Below are 26497 nucleotides of genomic sequence, written 5' to 3' on the forward strand. Positions count from 1 at the left end.
AAAATTAAACTAATTTTTCTCCCTTTTATATCAGTCATCCTTTTTAATGCTGAAGTAGTTTTTCCAAGTGGTAGCTACACAATGAAAGGGTGTCAGTCTACACAAGCCATTCTTGGGGACACTTCCTTCTTCCAAAATGAAAAATTGTATAAAAAAAAGCCTGTCTACCTTTTGGATCCTTTGAAATACCTGCCTCTCAATTATCAGCAAAATATACTGGAAAAAATGGAATCCTTTGGCTCAGCAGCAGCAGTAGTGAGCTGGAAAAGCAAAGTGTTTGGACTTACCATGGGCAGGAAATCCACCTACAGCCCTTTCCAGGAAGATAAACAGCCAAATGTTGCTGTCATCTTGTTCTGCTGCACCTCAATACATATAATCATGCCCAACACACAACAAAGTTCTTGCAGATCTTGGATGGGAATTGAACACCTCCATTGTCTCTGTAATTTGCTCATGGACATAGAAGCTGTAACTTTTGAACCCTACACATTAAAACAACATTTTATTTTTAGGCTCCAAGACAAAGTCTATTATACAGAGATCTGTAGCAAGACAGCTCTTGAAATAAATAGAAAAAGTTGTTTATTTATTTATTGGAGGAAGTGAGAAGAGGTGCCTTATTTACAAATGCGGTCTGGCTAAAGAACAGTTTTGTTTTCCACTGGCTTATCATTTTGAACGTTACTCCAGCATTTGGTAGGTATTCCAGCAATGCAAATGATGAAAAGAGGATTTTGCTTTTAAGAGCCCAGGAAAAAAAGAAAAAAAGACCAAGTGCAACTCCTTCCACAGATCCAACTGGACAGGAATGAGTGGAGATGATGGGCAGAAAGTGCTACATATTTGCTCATAGCATCTCAGTGCCACCAATGGATGCAGGCAAACGAACGATTCCTCCTGATGAAATGAATTGTTTCTGTCTTCCTACATGTATTTTCCCAAGTGTTGCAGACAGGGAGGCACAAATAATCTCAAGACTCTTCTGCTGACAGGTCTAATAATCTTATTCATTATATGACAAATCTCTTTTCTGTGCTGGAATTGTTATATCTTGATACCCTCTTCCTCTTTTGTGGTCTGGTGGCTGCCAAAATGAAACAACGGGGTAAGAAATGACACTATCAAGATTTGTTAGACCTCGCTGTGGCTCCTTTCCCTCCTATTTCTCCTGATTCCTGAGGAACTCAGCAGTTGCTTGCAGAGGCAGAGGGGGCCATTTCAGGACAGGCAAATATTGCCTGAAGAAGCCCTGCTGTAAGCCAACAAAGCCCTGCTGCTAAGGAAAAAAACACTCAATCTCTTCTCCTAGATGCTTCCCTTCTTTAAAAAAAAACCATTCCGTGTATCAAACTCATCCAAAGGCTGGGGGGAATGAAAGAAAGATTTTGAAACAGCTTCAGATGCCTTGCAACACCTGTTTCTGCAAGACATGAAGGACACAGGCCTCCTTTTGGCTGTTTGAGCTCTTTGGGCTTGGCTCTGCAGCACTGGGGATGAAGGGAGCTATAGAAACTCCATATATTGAGGTTATTGCTAAGGAAGGATGCCACAAGATGCTATCCAAACTTTAAGGAAGCAATACATTTACAGAAACAATAAACCCTTGCAATCCACTGAGCTGCTTAAAAATCCTTATCAAAGTCTTCATAAAATAAAAGCCCAACCTATGAATACCAAATTAACTGTGCTGTTTAATCCTATCTATAATAAAAAGAGGAGGACAACCCCAAAATATTTCTTGGTGTGATTCCCAGGGGATTGGGTTGGCCCTCAGGTCCCTCTGAAAATACTAGCCATGGGCTTTAATGGTTACATTGAGCCAAGCTACAACCAAGTCCTGATCTGAGCTGTGCCAGCCCCAGACGAATGGCATCTCCTTGTCCTCAGGATGCCGTCACTGTGACCATGTTGGGCTACTCTTCTCTTCCCTCCCCTCTGTGCTCTGTCACAAAGTGGACAGGTCCACAACAAACCTAGAATGCTGAGAGACATCTTGGGACAGTACAGTTCCAAAATAATCCCACTCCCACTACTGTGGAGGAAATACTACAAAATCTCCACACTGGATGGTCACAAGCTCATTTCCACACTGTGCCCCAGGGCACCCGCATCATCAGAAAAGGAACAACAAAATTCCTTCCTTCCAGCTAAAACCACCTTGTGCTTTCTCTCCTGGGCTCTGGGAACAGAGGCGATGGCTGCATTGGGTGTTGGCTACTGGGCTAAAGCAGAGGCAATCCCATGCCATCTTTGCCCAGGACACAGAAAAATCAATGCCACATTTTTGCTGGAGGCCATCAAGAACCAGATATTTTACTTCTTCTTCTTCTGGATGTCCTCAAACCATGGTGTAAAGAAAGAGGAGGGCAACATCTTTTATTTAAGCAACTTCCTTCTACCTCATATACATAATCCAAACTCCTGAAGACTTTATGTATTGATCAAACCAAACTGCAGCAAAAATACAAAGCATAGGGGTAACACAAAAGGGAGACTCAGTAAAAGAGGGAGGAAAGAAGGAACAAACCAAGGAAAGAGCCCCAATCTTGTACCTGATGCGTAGCAAACTGTACAGTATATACATCTTCAACATGTATTATCCTCCCCAAAGAGCAAACAAAAAGAACTTGGTAACACAGAAGGAGGAAAACAAAATATACACCCTGTATTGTATTTGCCATGGAGCAAGCGACATGTTTATATGCTAGTCTTCTCTATAACTTAATGCTGTGTAACAGCATTTTTTTCTTTTTCTTTTTTTAAAATTTACAAAACAAAATATCTATCGAGAAATAATCTAATCATATTGCTCTTCAATACACTTCTGTAGACAAGTAAGACTCGAAGTTATACTTCAGCAAACTGCAGCTATTTGGAGTCCATGAATGGCCACAAAAATTTGCCATTCAAGTCAGTCCTTGGAAGCATTACCATGTGCTGCTGTAATTCAGTATATAAAGGTGCTATATATATATGTACCTCCCATGTACAGACAACACGTGGTGGAAGGCTTGTCATCACCGCTGAAGCTTAACAGACTGGTTAACCTCATGTACAGCAGATTCGTTTCCACGTTCCATGCATCTTACATTGACTTCATGAAAATGAGGACACAAATAGGAAGAAAAGCAAAACTTTAGTCAAACACTGCTTTAGAAATGCTGCAGCAGAGGCCAATTTCCTTCAGTTATAGAAACCACTGAATTTCCCTTTTTATCTTTTCTTGGGTTTTTTTAGTCAAAATAAATCTCAGGGCTAGAGTACAAAGTGCAGGACCGACCCACTTGAGGAAGCAACTTTAAAAACCGTGTTACAACGGCACCATCCCATTCACCAACTGGACTTTCATCTCTTGAAGGCTGTTGATTATCTTCTTCTGGTGACCAACAAGTGTCACTCCCAGACGTCTCAAATCCCTGTGGGAGAAAGCAGACGTTGGTTCCATGGACCTCTTAGGCACACGTCGCCGCGCATACCACGCGTCGCATGCGCTGCTGCTGCTGCTGCCAGTGCCTACCTGTTATCACTGGCAGCTCCCAGAGCCAAGTTTAGTTGGCAGGTTTTATTTTCCCCATTTGTAAATTTTCTTTTTTTTTTTTTTTTTTTTTTTTTAATGGCTGGCAGCACCTCAGAGAGGTGATGTGATTTGAATGAGATCACCTCACTGGCCAAGGAGAAAGGCCAGACAGCAAAGTGTCAGCATCATCTTTGGCCAAGGTTTCTGCTAGGCGTGAAAAGTCCTATTTCCAAGAGAAAAGCCATGTAAGAAAGCCCATGTTGCTGTTTCCTCTTCTCATGGGAGAGGCTGGTATTTGATCTTGGATTTGAGCAGTGAGGAGTGAGGTCAATCCGTGCTTTCTTCCTCTTCAGATGAGGGAAAGCCAAAGAAACACAAATGGCAAAAGCCTCGATCATGGCCACCATCCTGATGACTCCTTAAAGTCAACAAGAATTAGCAAAGCAGCTCCCATTTGGGTCTTTGAAAGTCTTCCCATAAACCCACATTTGGTTTTGCTTTGGAGAGGTGAATTCTAGATGCCAAGGGCATTTGTGTTGATTTTGCCTACTGGGCTACTGCTACAGGAAAGCTGTAAAATAAAACAGTTAATGTAAAATGCAGGACCAGGAGGGAAGATTGTTTGTCATCAACTCCACCCTCCAAAATTCAGGTGTATAGATGAAGGTAATCACTTTCATGTGATTCACGTGAATGGCATTAAGAGACACCTCCAGGGTATACAATTATCCCATCCAAAGACAGGAGTGGGACAAATAATCTCCTAGAGGTAGCACAGAAGGACCTTGGGTTATCAATGACACCTCAAAGCCAGGTAAGGCCATCAGTTACGGCAGAGTGTAATTGCAGAGATTTCTTACTGGATAGAAAAGTGTTAACAAATAAATTGTAAGAATAAAAGCTCAGCAGAAACATCAAGACAACCGCATATATGTTTCCAGCCCAAAGCACAGAAGCTGTTAGAGAAGCAGGTTGACTATAGGAGATGTGGTGTTTTGTCTGAAGACTTCCACTAATTGAAAAATATCAGTCCCTCACTTTCTACCTCCCGACTGGAGTGAATTAAGGATGTTTCTAACTTGTGCCTTACGGTCCTGGCGATACACTTGTGAATCCCCAAGCTGCTGACACCCTGTGTGCAACTCTTTTAGGAGAAAGTTCTCCACCAAAAGCCACTGAGATGTGACCTTGAACACGCAGCTGCTTTTTGGAAACCACGCTGCCGCAGTCATGCAAAGGCTGGAAATCCCCAGCAACACCTGGGAGCCCAACCACCACCTGAGACACAATTGCAAACCTATCCTACAGTTCACAGCAAGGCTGTGTGCCGGACTGCGGGAAAACGTGCGCGAGGAACACCAAAACATTTTCACACGAGCTACCCATGAAAGTGTGCCTCTCTCAGCAGCTTTGCATTCTGGATAGAAACTCCTGTGCAAGTACAACCAATCATCAACGTCCACAAGTTACACAGATGAACGCTGCTTTGAATAAAAAGCAGTCTTGAGTGAAGGCTAATACATTAACACATAAACTACCTGAAGCCAAAAGCTACATCTGTACTTCTCCAAGGACTGTCATGTTTTCTGCCTTTTGATTTGGAAAATATCAAGTTTTTTGCTTCAGGCTAAACACATAATTACATAATTTTGTTGCGATGCTTCTTGATGATGCAAAGGGAAATTATAACATAAGAGGCACAGAGCAAAGGAGGTCAATGAGACACATCAGCAGTGCTCCTTACCTGGCAGAGAAAAGGCTGCAGCACCTGCAAAAGGTGTCTACCTTCTCAAGGGAACATGCTTTCATTTCTGCCTCCACTGAATTGTGAAACTAGTTCAGCAAGCCATCTTAATAATGAAGGAAAATGAAGTAATGCTATTGTTACATGCAATTTATTTTATGTACACAGCACAGTTGGAAGTTCACACCAGAGATCAAAAAAAAACCCCAAAAAACCAAAAAACAAACCAACCCCCAAAACCAACACAGTATAGGTCCTGATTTTTAAAAGAGACAACATCCATCTTCCCCCTGCTGAGTTCTGCTCTGCTGGCACTTTTTGAAAAATCAGCTTTTCTTTTTCCAGGTATCTAAAGTGCAAGCTGAGCTCTTTTGAAAATCCAGTACCACGTATTTCACAGATGTATAATTTCTGACACTCTTGCATGTTATGCTGGAAAAAAGCAGCCTCAAACTCGGAGAAAAGCATGCATGTCTTGGCCTTTCACACTCAGCCCCATCAGTCCAATAAATGCCCCACACACCTCACTACACAGCCTTTTTCCCCCCCCCATATAGTATCCCCTTTACTCAATATCCTTGAGGAGTGTCTCATTGATTTACAAGAGAGAAAGAAGAAAAAAGAGTTTCTGGTTTCAATACATTAACTGCTCATCAGGGGATCCAGTCTTTATTTTTTTTTTTTTTAATATCAAATTCTTTCAAATGTGAGGCCACCAGCCAAAAGCATGGGGGACTCTTCAGAGAGGGGAAAAACACTACTGTGGGGTCTTGCACCTGAGCAAAGATGAACCAGAAGACACAGCTCCTGAACCACATGCTTGCCAAGTATAAAATCAGCAGGTTTATTCAAAAACCACCTTGCACACACCAAAGACAACAACAAAACTTTCCAAAAACTGCCTAGACAATGTAGGAGCTTGATTTCCGATGTGTCAAGCATGACTTAGAGCATGTTGCATGCTCCCATGCATCCAGTGCTGAAGGACTTAAAACGGTGTAAGGCAGAAGACAATTTTGAACAGAATTGGGTGCACAAACCAGCTGGTTTGGGGACAAAAAATCCCCAACAATTTCTGTGCCTGGAAAACAACTGCCTTTAAGCTCCAGTCCAGAGCTGCTTTGCTCATGTTACTGCAGCCAAACGGAAATTTCACTGGCCTCAGCTCTGCAGAGGAGATGTGTGCAGACATCCACTGGGGCTTTACAATAAAAATGTGCGTTCCCTGCAGGAAAAGGCACAGCTGAGACCTGCGGGCACCTGTGATCAGGATCCAGGCTGCTCCTTGCTGCAGATGTGACCTGACCCCTGATGCTGGGTTTTGTGTGTGCCTCTGCAGTGGAGATCCGTGCGCCCATGTGCTGGGTGGTCTCCCTGCTTCAAAATACTTGGCCTCCCCAGGCATGAGACAACTTTTATTCTCATTTTAGGGAGGAGGTTTTTCTTTTCACTTCTTTCATTCATATAGGGCTGGAAATTAAAGCAAGCAGGAATTTGAATCACTTGTCAACAAGGCATTAAAAGGCTTATCTAAGTTGACCAAAAAGCCAGGAAAATAAAGGGGGAAATTGGTGTCAGCTCATCCCAAGCAGCCTGTACACAGCTGCATGCATGCTGCTCTCTTACCACTGCCTTGAATGGAAGCCCAGCTTCAACATGCCTTGAGAACACAGTATCCCCTTCTCTGTAATAGCAAGGGCTGAATTCACAGTCTCCATGTTGTAAGAAATAGATTTAAAACATTTTATTTACAAACAGAACTACTTATACACCATGGACCAGTTTTCCAAACACAGTGTAGACTAGGACTGGATTGCCACATAAAATACAACCCCCTCACCAGCTGGTTTAGTCATGCAAGCAAAAGGGCCACAGTCCTGAAAGATCTCCGTGGTCAGCAGCCGTCAGCCTACCACAGGTGTTTTGCATTTCATCTCCCATCCAGGGCAGCTCTCACCACTCTTCTGCACGTGGTGTAACTACAGCTGCCCATGCAGACTGGGACTACTCATGGAGTTAGTTGTCAGTTTGAATGAGGGGAAACAAGAAGAACCTCAAAGACCTTCAGACGATGCTAAAGAGAGAGGAATCCGCTTGCTAGGGACATTTGCATGAAATGAGGACTTAAAAAAAATTGTTTTAAGAGTTCATCTGCTCTTACTCATAATTCCCATTCTACTTGATTACAAGATGAGAACTTGTTCAGAAGCAGACACAGCATCAAAATCCCAGGACTGAGATTTCAGGTTAAGAATAGGCATCTAGAGCAGGTGAACTCTTAAATGTTCTTCATCCAGTATAACTTTTAATAAATAATTTATTTTATTTTAGAAGAAAAATATATACAATGCAAAGCAACACAACACATATTATTACAAATATTCAGAGCTCTTCATCTAATAACAAACAACAGGGTGTCCTGAGATTCAGTGAGTACAGATCTTTCAAAAGGTGAAAATATGTAGTCCACATGGTTAGTAATTGGTCCAGTCAAAGGTCAGACTGAAACTCATGTCATGGATCTATCTATTCTTGAGTATTGTCCTGGTAAAGTTATTCTTGCAGTGGATTGAAAGAGCTCCAGACACACTCAAAGTCACTAGGTGGTCCACAAGTTTAAAGAGCTGGTCTGGTCCACTGGAAAGGTTCCCTTCAAGTCTGATATCCAGTTGGAAAGAGAGGGTGGAGAGTGAGGCTCCACTTTTCACAAGGTGATTCATCCCTTTGCAAGAATTAGAGCTAAATGTAGAAATCACTCTTTGTTTGAACACATACATTTTCAGGTCTTTGCTTAAGTAGGCAGAGCTTAGGACTTGGGGTGATATCCATTGATCTTAGATTTTTAATCTTTTTCTTCCAGAAATTTGTCACTAATACTACTCTTTTCTGGAATAAATGCATCAAGCCATCAGTTTGAAAGAATCAGAATGGTAATCAAGATTTTGCTTTTCATGCCGGGGAGGGAGGTTTTTAAAAAAAAAAAAAAAAAAAGCTGAACATCAACTATCTCAACCAGGTCCTGTAAAGAAGCCACAATCTGGGCACCCAAAATTACCAGTCCTGTCAGTGTTATGGCCAACTCCTCCTACAGCACTAGTAGGTTTTTTTCAGTTGATTTTAGAAATTATTTACATTTATCATATGTTTTTGTCCTGCTTTTTCTGGCAGCAGTTATCCACCTAATTTCTACATCTGTCTCCTGCACAGTTTGAATTTGGTAAAGATCATTTTGGACAGTATTTGAAGGCAACCTCTTGAATTGTAAAGACTGTTTTACTGATGTCATTTGGGGAAGCAAGCTACTTTCAGATGTTCGGATCATCTTTTCACCCGATCCCCCCCAAGTCCCAGCTCTGGAATATACAGAACAGTTGCCTCTATGAAAAATGACAAGGAACATTTAACCTGAATTCTCCTTTGTAGAGTACAAAATGTTTTGTTGCTCTCTTTTACAGGGAGAAAAAAACCCCATGAAAACCTCCAGAAAACCAACCCCTCTCAGTATATCAGCCTTTAAAGAACTTTGCTTGTTCTGGTATTTATTTTCTAGAGAACCCATGAGAGTCCCAGCTGAGCCCACCAGGAGCCATTTTTCTCCCTTACTTAGTTTTTTAAGGGCAGTCTGCCAGTTTACATCAGACTGAATTCAGGACTTCAACACACAACACTTTTCCTTTTAAGCTGCTATAATAGTTTCTCTTTTTTCAACAGCTGAGAATCTGCTGTTTTTCTTTTTTTACTGTTTCTGAGAGGAATGAGAGAAGTTTTGATTTGGATGAGTACTTGGCCTTTTGATTAATCCTCCACAGGTTTTCCAAAAATAGACCTGAGTGGGGTCAAGCCTTTTTGCCAAGCCACCTCTGCAATGCAAAGGTGTGTGGACTGACAGAGAAGAACCAAGCAGGCATCTCTGCAAGAATCTGTGTCCACAGGCAGCTGTGGGGGGAGGGGGAATTCATTCGCTGACATGGATAACTACCTGGAATAGGTTTCAACCTTTTTTTCAGCTTCAACTGGAATGGAAGATGGATCCATGAAAAGCCTCCTTCCAATTGAAAAAAAACCAAAAAACAAAAAAAAAAAAAAAAAAAAAAAAAAAAAAAAAAAAACAAAAAAACAAAAACACAAACCAAAAAAAACCAAAAAAAAACCCCAAAAGCTCCTCTAGGCTGCCAGGCATCAGCTCCTTTGCACTGCTCTGCTGTTCTAAAAGCCCAGAAGAAAGCTGAAGCTGAGCAGCTCACTCAGACACGTTGTCTCCACTGGGACCAGTCGGATGACATTTGTGCCATTGAGGATATCCTGGGACCTGGTGAGAGGGCCTTCAAGGAGGTTTGCAGCTGGTGAGAGTCAGAGCATCTCTGGCAGCTATAAATTAAAGACTTTCAAACCAACTCGCCTTTCTGGCTAGAGCTGTGCAGGTAATGGGTTTCTTGGCTCATTACCAATCAGAAAAATCATTGTAAAGCACTTTTTGCATCACCTGAAAAGATTTTGGGGGACATTTTTGAAATTTCTGGAATACTAAAGAGTAAACACAGGGAAATAGTTAAATTTTAAAGTCAAATTAAGGATCTTACTTCATAATCTGAAATGTTGCGCTTCAGCAATTTGGAGGTTAGGAATACTTTTGTCAGTAGCATGGGATGCTAAGACAGTGTAGGAGGGATAGTAAGATTGTTTAAAGTTATATAAATAAGTAAACTTCTAATTTGCTGTTGAAAACACCCACTAATTTGGGTTTCAAGTTAACATTTTTTGTGATCCAAACAAAAGCATTTTACTTGTGAGCATTTAATGTAGAGCTCTTGAAACTGCAAAAAATTCTGAAGAGAAACAAGCTAGAAGCCTAATTTTCTTTTTTGATATTAATAATTAAGCCAAACAGCAATAAATCTGTAATGGATTTTAGACAACCTGCATTTTCTACCAGAAGTTGCTCTGGTTATCAGATTGGGGTGGTACTGTGGAGGGGAATGTGCCAATGTTTTCCCTTTCTCATAAATTACTGCTTCATCCTATCCCCCTTCTTCCCACTCAGCCTCTGGCTACCTATTTTCTGCTATGTGGACTCTGACCAGCCTGGGGATGGATGCCTTCTTCCTTCATCAATATTTGTAGGTTATCAGTCTAAACTGTGGAGTCCTCAAAAGCCCAAGTAACATAATTGCAGGACAAGGCTGGGGAACAACATGTAGGGGTCTCAGGAGCTGAAAAGAGGATCTAGGTAAGAATCCATGCACCCTGATTGCCCAGACAGTTGCTGGAGAGGACTTCATCCCTAGCTCAGGGTTTTAACGCGAATGGCTGAAAAAAGACTGGATGAGTCCAGGTGTAAAGGGCAAATATTGATGGTGTGAGTGGAGCAAATAAAATCAGAGTGAGAGCAGATACGCTCCTGCACTCCCTCCATGTATGTAATGGAAAACTGAACTCCATGGAGATGTCACCGACCTGCATCACACTCCTGTGCTCTATGGTGAACTCCACAGCCAGCACTGTGGCAGACAGGAGGAAATGCTGCAGCTCTGTGGGGCAGGGGGATTCTTCTTGGTTTATTCTTAATCCTCAGAAGCAATTCTGTATGAGCAGTGGCAATCTGCATGTGGTCAGAGGAGACACAACCTTCTCCAAAGCAGCAGAGTACAATTCTTCCCATTCTGCCTTAATGCCTGCAGTAAACTAAGCTCGAATTAACCCAGCTAGAAAGGCAGGCTTTGAGGGGAGTTCGAGACAGAGCAGGCAGCAGCAGGAAAGTACTGATACAATTACACAAGCAAGGCAGGCAATTAAAGGTGGAGCATAGCAAATTAGCAGCCCTGAGGCATTTACCAAGTTATTTGAAGGCTGTTGCCTCAACTGCATTCACACCCACGTGCAAAAACCACGGGCACATTCAGAAGAAAGGGTCTTGTTCAGGAAGCCTGTCCTCTAGAGCTGTGGGTTGCTGATGCTCTTGCACTGGCATCAGCTCTTACCTATTTCTATTTATGCTGAATACCATTTCCACACCTTACTGGGCTTCACTGTTCACTTGGTTATATCCAAATCAGCCGTGAAACCAGCTCATCTGCTGTGAAGCCAGGATGTCTCAGCAGGGACCTATACATTTGCTAGTAGGGTAGAGGGTTTATTTTGTTCGTAACTCCAAATAATCAACTGCTATTGTGTCAAGAGGGTGGCCTGGCAATTACAGAAACTCATGCATTAATTTCTGTGAGTAAAGGAGACAAAATACTGGCTGTCAATGTAGTGACTGTAAATTTTAGTCTTGCCTGCACTTGTTATCAATAGAGATGCTGTAAGGGAAACTGCTGGCTGCAAACACAGGATAATGTTTTTCCTTTCTGCAGCCTCATCCTTGCATATTTTTGAATAGTTTGTCTTTCTCCTCCCTCCTCCCCTTGCAATTCCAAGAAATGAGATGAAAATTATCTGGACACTACTCACTCTAGGGTCATCTGAGCCACTGCATCCATTGAACTGTATCCATTCTCCATGAAGATTTCTGTGTATCGGCCCATTTTGATGGCTTCCAGCCACTCACCCACGGACCTGTAGGCACCACTCCCAACTGGACTGTGCTCTGCCAACAGATTTGACACTCTAAAGATAAGCAAAAACAAAGAAGCAAACAGAATCAGTATGGAGATATATATAACATGACTCAAATTGCTTGCATTTTTTATGGTAAAGATGATTCTTTTGTTCCATTTTCATTGATTGCTGCAGCCTAAATTCTCCTAGCAGGCTTGATGGGCAATATAGCAAACACAGCACTTCACCTGCAACCTCACCCATTCTTGAGTTAGCTCCTGCCATTTCCAGTCCTCACCACAAGCAGAAAGAGGAGGAGAGGAATGGCATCCATCCCAGTTACCTCTTGGCCACAAGTAGGCTCCCCCAGTCACTCCTAATTCAAAGTCTTCGGTTTGATGACTCCTGCTTTGCTCTGTTCCTCCACCTTTAAAGCTCATAATTAACTTAAGACAGCGCAGAGCCTGGAAGCTGAAACCCAAATTACATTTCCCAGCAGCGGCCATCAGTGGCAGGCAGCTGTTAACAGTCCAGGGAGCATTAAACAGTCCAGGGGCTGCTCCTGCAGAGTCAGGGGAGGGGGATTTTCAGATGCCAAACGCATCCCACGAGCCTGCAGAGAGCAGCAATGCTCCAGCCATGCCCCAGCCCTGCAAACAGAGGCACACTCCTGCTCCCACAGCCTCACTCCAGAGCCTGCCACGGCAACTGCTCCCTGCTCAGCTATGCCACGCACGGAAGAAGCAATTCAGGCAAATAATAACCCTTCACCACAGCTGGAGCACTGATACAGTACCTGGCACAAGCAGGGTCCACCACCCCACTAATGATGTGCAGAGAGCAAAGAGGGCTTGTCCAAGGTCAGCCAGGAAAGAAACCCGATCTGTTCCCTGCTTTGTAAAACAGGACACACAGCTAACACAAGCCCTGTGTAAAGATTTTTACCCACAGGTAAAAAAAACATTTTCCAGGTCAGCTTCTGATGGTGGCTATTACACTTAAAAGACTTCCAGCTGGAAGGAGAGCTGGGATATTATATTATTATAGCACTTCAGGAATCTTCATATATTTTACGAGCACATTAGTATTATTTGTTTATTTAATAGCAATGCTGAAGGGTCTAATAAAATGTGAATACTTGCAGTACCAAGAACATAATGGCTTCCCATAACATTTTATACACATGAGAAATTCAAAACTCCTAAGTAATCATAATGAGAAGTGGATTTTCATCACTAATGTCAGGAGGTACCTAGTGATATCATAGCACACACTGTAATGTAGAGAGTGACTTCCTCCCTTATTTGCATTAATGAGAATTTCCATAAAGAACACATTACATACATAAAAAAATCCTTTACAGCTGCTCTATATTGAAATTATGATTCATTTGGAATTACTATGGTCTGGGCACAGGAATCTATGAGAACAGAAACACAGCCCCAAAGCCCGACTGTTCAGGCTGCTTCATCCCTATCAAAAATATCCACAACAGCTCTTAAAAGGAGAAGTTTGTAATTGTATGGACCCATTCATGGAATAAAATATCAGCACAGTGCTTAGCAGCTCAAGGAAATGCTTTCCTGCCTATTTTCCTCATCTGGCATAACAGTTTGGTATAAAAGAGTGCAGGAAACACCATGTAACAGGCCTGGAAAATAACTGTTCTGAGTTGAAAATAAAAGAGAAACCTCACATATTTTATGCTGTCATAAACCTTTTCCTGCAGGTTTGCTGGCACTGACGTTACATCTAATTGCTAAGAATAATTTCTTCTTCAGATGGTAAATGGTACATGTAAAATAGCCCGAGGAACCAGATCTAGCTTGTATTTCAAAATTAACAGGAATTTCAGGTTCTTCTCTTTCAGTGCATGAAATGCTATGCACAGGGACATGCCACCAGAGGGATGCCCAATTGCAGCAGGTGAGATGTACCACATGCAGCTGTGCAAGGCTCACTTGGAAGGTGTGGGGACAAAAGACTGTAAGCTCACAGCAGTACATCTGTTTTGGCCCATACCACCAGTCTAACCTAATCTTATCTCCCTCATTCCTGTTTAAAGAAAACAACATATCTTTTTTTGTCCCTCCTCTGAGGATAAACTTTTCTGAAGGGCCTTTTCCATGGTTAATCTGGGGAACTCCACTGCCATCAGTGAAACAGCAATAATATACATATACATACATACACACACACATATATATATATAAACACCTTCTTTATGACCTTGCAAGGGACTGCACGATTAGCAACACTGATGGCTCAGAAGAAAATGTGTGCTTACAGTGAAAATAGAAAAAGCCTCTCCAAGACTATTTAGCTCTTTCTCCCCAAGTGCAGCTTTATTTCTTGATTGTGTTTACCTTACTTGTAGCTGTGCAGCTATTCAGATTCATGCTTAAATACAAACTGGCCGTTCTATTCACTTAATGTGGTTTTAGCAAAGGGTTTGTGTACAGTACTTTGGTAACCAGAGACCTCCTCTTGCAATTGCCACGACTCTCACGACTTGTAGTGGTGGCTAGAATGCCTGGGAATGGCTGTGGAAGGATGTACCTGGACATCCATAAGCTTTGCACACCCTAAGAGTTTCCCCAAGAGACGCTCTTAATTTGTATTACCAAGATAAAGTCAACAGGCAGATAATTGGAGCAGTATTTACTATCTAGCAGTATTTACTCGTGCACTCAAGTCTTGCGTTCTCTAACCTTGCAGTAGAGAACAGGTAGTTTTGTCACAGACAAAGAACTGCTGAACCTCCTGTTTCTGAAAGACAGACCACGGTATTTTTCGGTAATTTTCTTTGTGGTAGCAGCACTGCATTTGGAGTGAGTGAATTGCTCACTTGGCTGCTAAATGCAACAAAAAAAGTTGATATGAGTCAACTCCTCTGGACATAACAAAGCTGAAGGAACATCCCCCCAAGAACACACTCAGGCTAAATAATCAGAGGGAATCCAACCCTAGGGGTGGGTATTCAGACAAGGAGCTTGCTCTGAGAAATGCCTCTGGGCTGACTCTGTACCTGCTTGATGCATTAACCAACGTCTTCAAGCTGCTGGGGTTACGGATGAGCTTGTCCAACATGCTGACAATTTCGTCAAACTTGGGCCTGCTGTTGCGGTCTTTCTGCCAGCAGTCGAGCATTAGTTGGTAGAGAGCAGCAGGGCAGTCCATGGGACTTGGCAGGCGATAGCCTTCCTCCACGGCTTTAATCACCTACAGGACACAAAACGCAAGGCTTTTCTTCCTCTCATCTTTTTCCCAAATGCAAACTGACTTTAATGTAGAACTTTGGGATCAGCAATATGCTCACAAAAAATCCTGCCACCCCCCAACTCTGCACACAAGAAGCAAACTTAGTAAGCCCCTCTATCTTTCATATTTTCTATGGGATGGGTTGAATAACTTTATTTTTAGTCATTGTAAAATGAATCTAGATAGCCAAGGCACTGCTGCAACCAGGGGGCCAGATTGCCTGGTTGCACTTGTTCAAAGCTCAGTTGTGGTCTCTATGTTATATACCAGGAAACTCCTGGAGCCTATGCTAAATCCATGAAAAAGAGCTACAGGGCTTTCTGGCATCTTCTTGGAGTGCAGTGATTTTGTTTATTCAGATGTTGGCTTCTTTGTAAATGAAAAGGCATGTGCTAGACCACAAATTTGTATTACAGTAATAAAAGTCTGACTGTATTTCAAAAGAGACTTTGAATGCTAATTGATGGATGGATTCAAGGCAGAAGCAGAACAACCATCTCATATATCATTCAATACTGTCTGGGTCTAGTAGTTTCTTAGTGTGGCCACATTTCTGCCAGGATTTTAAAATGTCAGCCCAAGAGTACGTAAATTAAAACCAGCAGAGTTGTTGCACTGATTTCAAATACAAACCATCTATAGTTTTGTATCTAAAACAAGTGATATGCATGTGTGCTGTCTGTCCTCTTGAAAGGCAGAAATGAATAAATGAGGGCAGAATTGAAGAAGGCAACTTGTTTTCCCTAGTTTGGGGCAGATCTGTGGCAGGGCTTTAAGCCCAGCAGCCCCCATTTTGAACCATTACAATTTTCAGGAGAATGCAGCTCGTGTTTCAAGCCACAAGGCTCTGTGTCTGTGCCAAGGGAGTCATGGCAGCCCATCTTCACACCCTCCACTCCCAAGATTCCTTGATGAAAAGGAGCTGGAAACAGATATTTGCTATGACCACATGAAAACCACACGTGCTTCACTGTCCTCTCCAAAGATTACCTTAAGTGTCATTCATTCATTTCACAATTTGAAAACATCCTGTGTTGAAAAAGAAGACTCTATGATTAGCATGGAAGTTGCTGTCTTGGTCTTTAGTGGCTAGATGAGTAGTACAGGATGAGCTGTGTCAGGCTAGCACTGCTCTTCAGAAGGCTTCAAATTTCCGGACTGCATGGATTGTTTTTAAATTGTCTTCCATCACAGAGCTTTTTTAAGTGTAAGAGTTTCAGGAATGAGCCAGGCTGACTGAGCAGCAGTAGTGGGAACCTCAAACTCTCTGAGGATGTACATAGCAGAGAAGCAGTTAGGTGAGTCTTCACCATCTTCTCCAAGGGTAAAAAGCACATCAGAAGATCTGGGCCACAACATGTGCAGGCAGCCCTTTTGTGCCCATCTGAAATTTCATCTTTCAGTGGAGCAGTTGTACCACTCTCCACCCAACCTACACTTGGAGGGCTATCTCTTCTATGGCCTGGCTGTTGCCACCAGCTCCACCACACTGTGCTATTTATACTCTCTGTTCTTCACACCATGCTTTTCAGCTGGTCCCTGATACCAAATTTGCAGCTGCCCTATAAAGAAAAAGCTTCAGTGTGGCACAGCCATGAGAATGTTATTTGCTGGGTCCATGTCTGTATTTATAACAATAATGGGTCATCCTCCAACTGTAGCAGAAAGAAAATAGTAGCAAGACAGGGAGCAGACCATCTGGCACCAGATCAGAATATCTGAACTATATCTGCAGTGGGGTTATGTGTGCTGGATATTCCTGGCAGTAACATCACAATCAATAGTGTTAACTCAATTTACAGGATGTCATCCGTCCTGGTGATACAATGTAAATGGTATCAAAATACTGCAAGAAGCTAGGATGCTGAAATACACTCTTGCATCTGAAGGTGCCTTCAGGCATCTAGCAGTAAGAGGAGCAAAAAAAAAAAAAAACCAAACGGAAACAATGAAGACTAAGTCACTTGCAGCCACCACAGTGATTACAAAATAAGAAAATGGGACATTTGCTGCTCCATTCAGTGGTGTGTACTGCTTTTTAAGACTTGAAGGTTGAGAATTTGCACCTAAGGAGGCACTTTTGTCTCTCTTCCTCTTCTGGACGAGCACTATTCAGTTACGGATGGGGGTGACTGAACTGCATGCTTAGGAGGGGACAATTTGGGATAGTCTATTCCAGTAAACCAAAGCAACACTCAGTGATGTTTCCATAGATTCACCAGTCTGAACACTAAAAATCGACCACCGTGATTATTTAGCTTATCAACTTGTGCAACACAGGCCACAATATTCCTCTCAATAATTCCTGCATCAAAGCCTTATCTTGTGGTCAAGCCAAAGCATATTTTCAGAGGGCCATCCAGAAACCAGCATGACTTTAAAATGTGATTTGTAGCCTTAAAACCTTTTCTGCCCTATTGCACTTCACCTCCTTCAAAGCAAGCCATCTGTAACAGGGTGAGAATAATTTTGCTCATCATCAGCTGTGCTTGAAAATGATGTGCTTTAATTGCAAGCCACACAACAAGAAGCTCTTGTGCAACAGAGTCCAAAATTTATGTGACCCCTTTTTTCTCTGCACAAAAGCCAATGCTGTATCTAACACCACTGACTCGTCTGTCAATACAAGCAGAGGAGGAAAGAAGAGGAGGCCTTCAGGAGGCCTCCTGAATATGCCACACCACTGAATTAAGTTCCTATGCCACCACCATCCAGGCACTCATCATCTGCACAAAGGGCAGAGGCAAGTAACAGAGAGGTTACACAAGCAAAGCCTAAGCAGGAATTGACGCTCATAAACATCTCAGTTGTTTGTTTTCTGCTTTCATTCCAGGTAAGTCTGTGCCCCAGAATATGGAGGCATTTGAGCTTTTTGGAACAGTTCTGTGAAGTGTGGAAGCTGATAGTGTTATGATTCAGACAAGGGACTCCCCTGGCCACAGACCATTACCTCACTGGCACCAGCCTCAATCTTAGCCTGGCATTTACTGAACAACATCTGTGCTATGCCAGTACATCAGCATTAAAGATAGTTACAGTCCTCAGTGTGAACGAAAAAGCTTGGCTCTCAACTGCTGCATTCTCTGCACAGACTATGAAAGCAAGCCCCTGTATTTGATTAAGATAAATCCCTGTGTAGGTACATGCTGCTTTACTGAACTTCCTGCAAATGTGACAGCCTCAGCAACACAGGAGCAGTGGGGCATTCATGCCAAACAGCGCGTTCAGGTCCCTGGCAAGAAGCATGGCGTGACCATCTCAAAGGTACCACTCGTTTCCATGCCTGGACTCAAAGTGAGATGAGACAGCAGCTCAGTGTGACAGGTAGTAACATCCACTGATGGCAAAGGCTCACTAACAAAACTCAGGAAGAGCAGGATGCTCAGCCAGAGCCCTTGCTGCCAGTGAAATGGAAGAAAATTGCTGGAATAGGAACACTGCTCAAAAAATCAGAAAGGATGAAACACCAAGTACTGTGACCAGAGGAAACCCATTCAGCAGTAGGATCTCCACAGGTAGCAGGGCTGCCCCACATGCTCCGTTGGTGAATCTGACCTCATGACTAGCTGGCATTCTCAGAAACCTTTGCAAATCATAGTTCTCAGAGATGTGAAGAGGAAGGAGGGACCTAGAAAATCTGGCTACCCCAGGCTTAAATTTTTTTAGCCTTAGACAAGGATAGATATTGATGGTGAGTTCAGGGTAGAATGCAGCCCTGCAGTAGGATCAAAAGATCCTTACCCAGGCTGGGATTGGAGCTGCAGACAGGTGGGAGAGAGTATTCCCAGGCATCTGACTGTTTGGAGATGCTTCAGAGGGTGGCCTCAAGGTCAGAGACTCAAGGGGACACAACTCAAAGGGTACTGTGCAAATGAATGAGAGCTTGGGCAAGCACAAACTTACAAGATGTTCCCAACTGAAGCAAAACTGTTCTTTTGAGATTAGCAATGCAAGAACAACCAAGGTGTAGCTCTGTGGACTGCTGTCACTAGATCAAATCACCCAGCTTTTCTGCTGAGAAACAAAGCCCTCACCACGACTCTCTTGAGTTTCTGCTTTACGCGGCAGCAGGGGTTTGAACACACAACTGAAATGCTGCCAGTTTATCAGCATCTATTCCCTCTCAGGCCTTTGTCATTAAGCAGAGGAGGGACAGGCTCCAGCTCTAACAGCATTAGTGAAGCTCCAGTGGTCTGCTGGGGGAAGCAGGCTTGCCTCCGTGCAGACACATTTCCCTCTGCGCACAGCCTGTTCTGGGTTGCTGCAAAAAAAAGAGCATCAAAGGGAAGGATCATTTCTGTCTGGCATGGGGGAGCAAAGCCATTTTTACAGCAGCTCTCTTCCTCTAGTCCCCATTCTGCCTCTCTGATAGCAGAATGAGTGCTGAGCCCTCTAAGTCCCATCACACAGCAGCTCTGGCACGTGCTTACGTCTTGGTTTGTCATTTCCCAGTAAGGCCTCTCGCCGTAGGACATCACCTCCCACATCACAATGCCGTAGCTCCAGACGTCGCTGGCAGATGTGAATTTGCGGAAGGCAATTGCTTCAGGCGCTGTCCATCGAATGGGGATCTTCCCTCCCTAAATGGAAATAAAATGGAGAAAAACCCCAAAAAATAGATTGCAGAGGAAGGCAGAGAACATGCAAAAAAAAGTCAAAATAGCTCTTCTCAGAGCACCAAGGGATGGTATTTTCTCTCTGGAAAGAGACATCGAATTTTAAAGTAAATCTGTTTGACAGCATGGGGCCCCTTTCCACATTATCTCAGCCCATAAGCATTTGTAGGCTGCCTACTAATTGGCTGTCCTGAAGGTTTGTTGTTTGAATGTTGTTTGAATGCTGGGACATGTATAGGATCAACATCTCAATTATGTTGCACGGGTTGGTAAGGGAATACAGTTCCTCCATTTCTGAGAGCGAGCGGGGGAGGAACAGACAGTTCTGAAGCTGGAGAAGACTTTGATCTAACGAGGGCTTCATGCAAATTGCTGCGGAAGTAATTCCCTTTCTTTTCTTTTTTCTTTTTTTTTTTTTTTTTAATGCAGTCCTGGTCCTGCAGAGAGATCTGTGTAGCAGGCACAAAAATCTGTGTGCACAAAGACCAGCCTGCTTAGCCTCTGCTCTGGGACTCAAAATGATGCCACAGCTGTCAAATGTGCTTTGCTGTTTCCTTTTCTCATTTCTATCATTTTAGAAATCAAACTTCAGATCAGCTCTGAGAATGGAAAGGGGAGGGAAAGGAGAGTCTGGATTAAGGAATACTTTTCTCACTGGGTTTAAAGAGCTGTCTCTCTCGATTTATACAAAAAAATATTTTGCTGTGAAGTCCCTTCCTCTACGTGTTGAGCGAAATATTGGAAGGTCTCCCTGAATGCCCCCTAACAGTGTTTGTTATTGGAAAAAGACAGGGTTTGGAATACATTTTCAAAGCAACTTTTTAAAAGTCTCTTCTTCCCATAATTACTTATTCACAAGCTCAGCAGCACATGCCTTACGTGAAGGGCCAGATTCTCAGCAGTGCCAATTAGCACATGGCAGCACATGGGAGCCACAGCAGGGCTGGCCAAGAGCCCTTCAGCCTGCAGGGAAGTGCCAGTCCAGCTGTGCACTGAGTCCCAGCACGGGGCCATGACTGACAAAAGCTGAAAGGCTTTTCCAAGATGTCCACAGGAACAGGGGAACATGACTCAAGACAGCTCCCACCACCCACCAGACAATACCCTTGGAACAACACAGTACTAAGACATGCCCAAGGAGTGCCAAGCAGTGCCATTAATATTGGAGGCTCTCTCCAAGTGTGCGCTGTTGAAGGTGGGTCCTGCCCACCCCCTCCCTCCAGTGCCAGTGCCATATGGGCAAAGCACTGATGTTGGAAAAAGCTCTTTCTTGGATTGGGATAAATTACTCTCAACCAGGTAATGCTGAGGGCAATGTGCATTATTTACAGTGGGCATTCATTACACACTTAACAATGTTTTAAAAGGGTCAAATTGTTCAGAAGACCATGGCTTACATCACAGGATGGGTGCTTGAGCAAAATAATTGCTCTTTCTTCCCTTTGGTATTCACCAAAGAGGACAGAGCAGAGCTTGGAAGCATGGCAACTTTGCCAAGTTTGCTATTTGACTTGTGTACTCAAACTTCAGTTATTAGTTAAGCTCTGTGTTATTTGGCCATCCCCAGTACAAATTAAAGGCATTTGCAAAATTAATCTGGTGACAATTAACTGTTATCACCTGATCTAAACCTTTTGCACAGTTTAGAGGCTCTGGATTCGTAGAAACTCTTTGCTAGAGAGCCTGAACACCAAAACGTGGCAAGAAATAGATTTCTCTTGAGCTCAGTCAGTTTGGTATCCCCATAACTGACCCTGGTTGTGTATGCTGCTTCAGGGTCATCTTCCAGGACTCTGGAGAGGCCGAAGTCTGACACCTTGCAGACCAAGTTGCTGTTGATCAGGATATTCCTGGCAGCCAGATCTCTGTGCACGTAACCCATGTCAGACAGGTACTTCATTCCTGAGGCGATGCCTCGTAGCATCCCGACCAGCTGGATGACAGTGAACTGCCCATCATTCTTCTGCAAAAAGGAAGGAGACTTTTGATGAATCAAGAACCTCTGCACCCTCAGCACTGTGTGTGCATGAATAAAAATGCAAAGGCAAGTCTCCAAGGAAGGAAACCAGGAAAATTAGTAATTCATTACTCTCATGCTATGACCATGAAGCTTTTCTAACTTTCACTGTTTAGATTAAAATCTCTAGAGACAAAGCTAAGGAAATGTAGTTCTTTTAACTTGAGATCCAAGGAGCGAGCTGCATCTACTGGTGACTGATAGAGAGACTGTGACTGGAGTTAACACATATATAAGGTGTATAAGGGCACCAGGCTGGGCTGTTTCTCAGTCAGGCAACTGAATGGCACCAAGTTGCATGGAAATCCTACCTTTAGGGGTTCATGAACACCTGAGGGGGTAGGGGCTCTTCCCCATGTTGCCACATTGCATTTCTAACCACTTCCCTCACTCTCCTTTCTCTAGCTCTTACATTTAATGGAAAAACTCTGACAAGTCTGAGTTTGCTATGCTGCAGTATAGGTCTGCTCCTGAGCCACACCACATTTTGCAGGCTAAGTTAAGACCTTCCACTGCCTTCTAAAATAAATGTAATATCCTCCAATTTATTCTTACCTGTTTCTATCATTGCATGCCCCAGGTCCTTCATGATGCTGTGTAAATGCAAATCAAAGAGACAACTGAGCTACTCCTGCCTCCGGACAGCACCAACACCCAGAAAACATTTTCATTGACATTAACCATCTACAAAGAACCCAAACTTTAACCATGTCCCCAGGTCCCCCTGGAAAAAGGATCTAAATAATACCTTTAAAAATGTATCCAGAGAGCCATTCTCCATGTATTCAGTCACTATCATTACTGGTTTGCCTAGAATAAAAAAGTGCATGAGTTTGTTAGGAATTTATCTAAAAACCATGAGCAATAAAAAAGTATTTTAATAGTGTCTCTGCATCTGGATATACAGCCATGCAACAGTAAATCTACACCAAGACACCACTGTCCCAGCAGGATGACAAGAGTTGTTCCCAGAATATATAGAGAAGTAGAGAAATTGAGGAGGAAAGGATGAAAAACTAATACCATATTATGGGTGGAGTTCCAAGACTGTTTACATGATGATTGAGAAGGACATTGCAAGCTGAACCTAGGCAGCCTTGTTCTTGACTCCACCAACAAGCTGAAAGCTTGCAGAGGCCAAACTGCACATAGCAAAGTCTTTGGAGCCTTCCCTCAAGCTTCAACACCCTGCAGTAACAACAGGAGCCCAACAAGAGCAACAAGGATGATCTGAAGCTTGGGCTTGGTAGCCACCAAAACTGAGAAAGGATGGGATTGCATTCCTTGCAATTCAAGTAATTCCATGTGACTACCCTTGTAAACACATGTGGAAGTAAGAGAAGGAATATTTACACTGCAGAACAAAAGCTCATTAAGTGTGGAATGAATGTAAGCAGAAATCAAAGTAAAAGTTCTTAACAAAAGACCCGGTGTCCTATTGTTGACAGGAATAATAATGTTTTTCAAAATCTGTTTGATTAATTTTCATGCCCGAGTCATTTTAATGGTAATTATATATAGTTTTTGCTCAGTTTTTAAATCTAATTTCTCGCTAGCTTGCCACAATGGCATAGCAATAATTAATGTGGTGTGCTCCAGTCCTTGTAAATTCAATGAAATCTTATAAGAACATGTAAATTATTTTTTATTTAAATCAATTTTCATTAGCTAGCACAAAGCACAGACAAAAGAGAAGCTGTCAGTTATTTGTAAAGTGCATTATAAATGTCTTTTATAGAAATGATCAACGAGAGCTGCCGTGTGTCATAACATGCACATGAAGGTAAATACTAAAAATCAGCACATGTCCTACCCTTAGATAGATCTTAATTTTCCCATTTTTGATTTCCTTAACAATTTTGCCTAATTTACTGCTTAATTATGTACATAACAAAGGTAATTGTGAACTTGTCAATCAAAATATTAATTGCTGTGCAAACAGTACCTTTGCAGCATGAAGGGCCTGTGCTGCTTAAATTCTTTTACATTACTCTCACAGCTGTTGCCCAAGCTCGAAACTCGCCCAAAATATTACTTTTGATATGAGAAATGCACCTTGGGACCGTGAAAAATATTGCTGAATCCCAAATGAAAGATGGGCCCCACCTTTAAGGATGACAGCCATCTGTCTACACATAGCATGGACTGAACATAGGAGGGAGGAGAGATCTCAGGGGCCATTGCTATTGGATGGCAAACATGTCAGTGGCTTTACAGGGAAGAAAACTCCAGGGGTATCTCAAATGTTATTTTTTTTGTTTGTTTTTAAAAGCTAAACACCCAACTTTAGCATGGAGTCTTTTATCTCTGCCACTTCAAGGCAGTGTTGCAGTGAGAATGGTGTCTTGTTATGTCACCACCCTGGGGGACCTCCTCCAGACTCCTGCCTTTGGATGCCATCAGAGAAAAAAACAGTAAGATTTCTGGCACTTACATTTCATTATCTGACTGCTGCAGGTTGGCAGCAATCATGGAATAAATTAACCCCATCTCCAAGAGCATGGAAATAAGGACACAAAGAGATAACTTTCAACAAAGTAAATTAAAAGTAAACATCAGCCCTTCCAAAGTGCTGGGCTGATTCTCTGTGTCACCAGGGCTTCCTTCTGCTGGCATTGCATGGTCATAAAATATATGTGGTTGGCACTCATGTCAGTGGTGTACACATTGCAACAGTGCAACCAAATGGGATGCAAATGAAAACTGTCACTACCTTTGTAAAGCAGAAATAGCAAAGGCTTTGTCAGCAAGAGGACAACGAACATGATTAGCCCAAATTAACTAAGGTGTGCATTTGAATTATATTAGTTAAATACAATGATATTCTCATTCAGAATTAAAAATGGCCTAATTCAATTTAACCTAATTGACTTCCATAGTAAATCGTGATGCAGCAATGACATTTTACCCTAAAGATCTGATTCTACAGAAGGCCAATGACTGAGATACTGAAGAGTAAAAGAAGTTAAATACCTAGAGATTCATAAAAGTTGTTTTGGTCCATGTAAAAGAAAAGGAAAAACCTATGAAGATGTTACAGATGTCTACTGGAAAAAAAATTTTGAGTGCAGTAAACAAATATTTACTGAACTAATGAGAAGCTCCGGGTGCGTACTGAATCCAAACTCCAGTTGTTCCAATTTAGAAGCAGAACTCCCTGTGTTTCCACAGCTTTCAGAACAGACAGCCAATTTATATAAAGGCAGCTTGCTAGGAAGGCACATTCTCACTAAAAGTGGAATTTCCAACCATCCTCTGAGGCCCCAGCAGCCAGAAGGACTCAGGCCAATGCCAGTAGCAGCTTTCATGGATGTATAATCATCACTCGCTCCCTGCCCAATATTCCACATTCCCGCAGGGCTAGAAATTTGAGCTCTTACACAGGGTGTCCCCAAGAGATTTTGGTATTTATTAAAATTTTGGGAGAAATCCATTTTAGTTATTTTTTCCTTAAAAGTTTCAGGAAATGCAATTTTAAGGAAAAATGCAAGAAATGGCTGTTGATTACAAAACAGCATTGATTTTGTGGAGATTACAAGGACAAACAGCTAGAGCCTCTGTACCTTCTCTACTGCAGCTCTGAAAAAGAACTGATGTTGGAGACGCTTCCTCTGAGGAATGACAAATGGTACAGAGAGCAGCACATGGCCCCGAATGCCACCATCTGAACAACAGCTAAGCAAGCTCTGACATTGCCAAACATGATGGCAAGAGGGGAGACAGCCATTCACACCTGTGAGACTGGTGCTTCTACACTTAAAACACATCTTGAAATAAAGAAGTAGTTATTTTTTTAGAATATAGAATTATTTAGCAAAATAATCCTTGATGCCTCGATAATGTAGATCCCCCAAGGCTCTAAAATGGACGAGTAACAACAACTCTACACATTTTCCACGGGCTCAGCACAGCACCAACAGCTTTATGCTGGGAACATTTGGATGTGCTGTCCCTTTCCCTGCCCTTATCTTTAGCGCATACTGTAATTTGGAGAAGAACTGGGCTGGAAAAGTTACAGAAGGTTGTTTTGCTAACTGAGCAGTCAGACCTCAGTAACTCTCGTGCTGGTATGCCCTCAATCCCCATATGCCAGCACCATGGGAACTATTACCAGGGGCATCTCTAGCAGATCAGAGGGATCTGATTTTAACTGTGGTTTTATACATTCCTGACATCTTCACCTACCATCCTGTTCTTCTTCCCTGCTTCTGGAAAGGAAAACTTTTTTTGGAGAAATGATGAAAAGTGCATTCAGTACAGGCATCACTTAAGTCTTTCTCCCTTAACCAACTCTCCCAACAGCCAGAGTTCACAGTGAGCAGTCCACAGCATGTTGTACCTACTTTTTGTGACGACACCTTCCAGGTGGATGATGTTGGGGTGGTCAAACTGCCCCATGATGCTTGCTTCTCCCAAGAAATCTCTTCTCTGTTTCTCTGTGTAGCCCACCTTCAGGGTTTTGATAGCCACTGGAAACTCACGCTTTCCCTGCAGCTTCAGCCTCCCACTGCAGACTTCTCCAAATTCACCTGCAGAAGAAAATCAGGAAGAACTGGATCACATCACATCAAGGGAACACATGATGTGCCTGTGTCTACAGGATAAAGCACAGCCTTGGCTGATGAAAAGCACAAAGGGCTGCCTTGCATTCGCGGATATGGACTGCTGAACATCGCAGCGATGACTATCTCAAACAGACACTGTACCACAAGCCAGGTAATTCATAAGCACAAGCAAACTTTCAGTAAAAGTGTAACTTTCCTCAATTATTTAAAGAGCTATGTTTTATATTTCACTGGGCT

The 26497-nt window shown here is 42.7% G+C and overlaps 1 protein-coding gene across 12 annotated transcripts in view; it reads right to left on the reverse strand.

The window, feature by feature from the left end:
- Positions 1–562: 562 nt before the first annotated feature.
- Positions 563–26497, reverse strand: part of EPHA5 (EPH receptor A5) — a 207058-nt gene continuing 181123 nt past the window's right edge. For 5 of the 12 annotated variants that reach the window (XM_068187325.1, XM_068187329.1, XM_068187324.1 and 2 more), the window contains 7 exons: positions 26039–26224; positions 22444–22505; positions 21432–21641; positions 19493–19642; positions 14830–15023; positions 11715–11870; positions 563–3419 (listed from right to left, as the gene is read on the reverse strand). In XM_068187325.1, the coding sequence (XP_068043426.1) occupies positions 3314–3419; positions 11715–11870; positions 14830–15023; positions 19493–19642; positions 21432–21641; positions 22444–22505; positions 26039–26224 (1064 nt within the window). In that variant the 3' untranslated portion in view covers positions 563–3313. Of the gene's footprint in view, positions 3420–5811; positions 8004–11714; positions 11871–14829; positions 15024–19492; positions 19643–21431; positions 21642–22443; positions 22506–26038; positions 26225–26497 lie in introns of those variants that run through there. The other 7 variants (XM_068187328.1, XM_068187323.1, XM_068187320.1 and 4 more) reach the window with 2 other exon arrangements.

Source organism: Anomalospiza imberbis, chromosome 4 (genome assembly GCF_031753505.1).
Source record: "Anomalospiza imberbis isolate Cuckoo-Finch-1a 21T00152 chromosome 4, ASM3175350v1, whole genome shotgun sequence".
Classification (NCBI taxonomy): Eukaryota; Metazoa; Chordata; class Aves; order Passeriformes; family Viduidae; genus Anomalospiza; species Anomalospiza imberbis.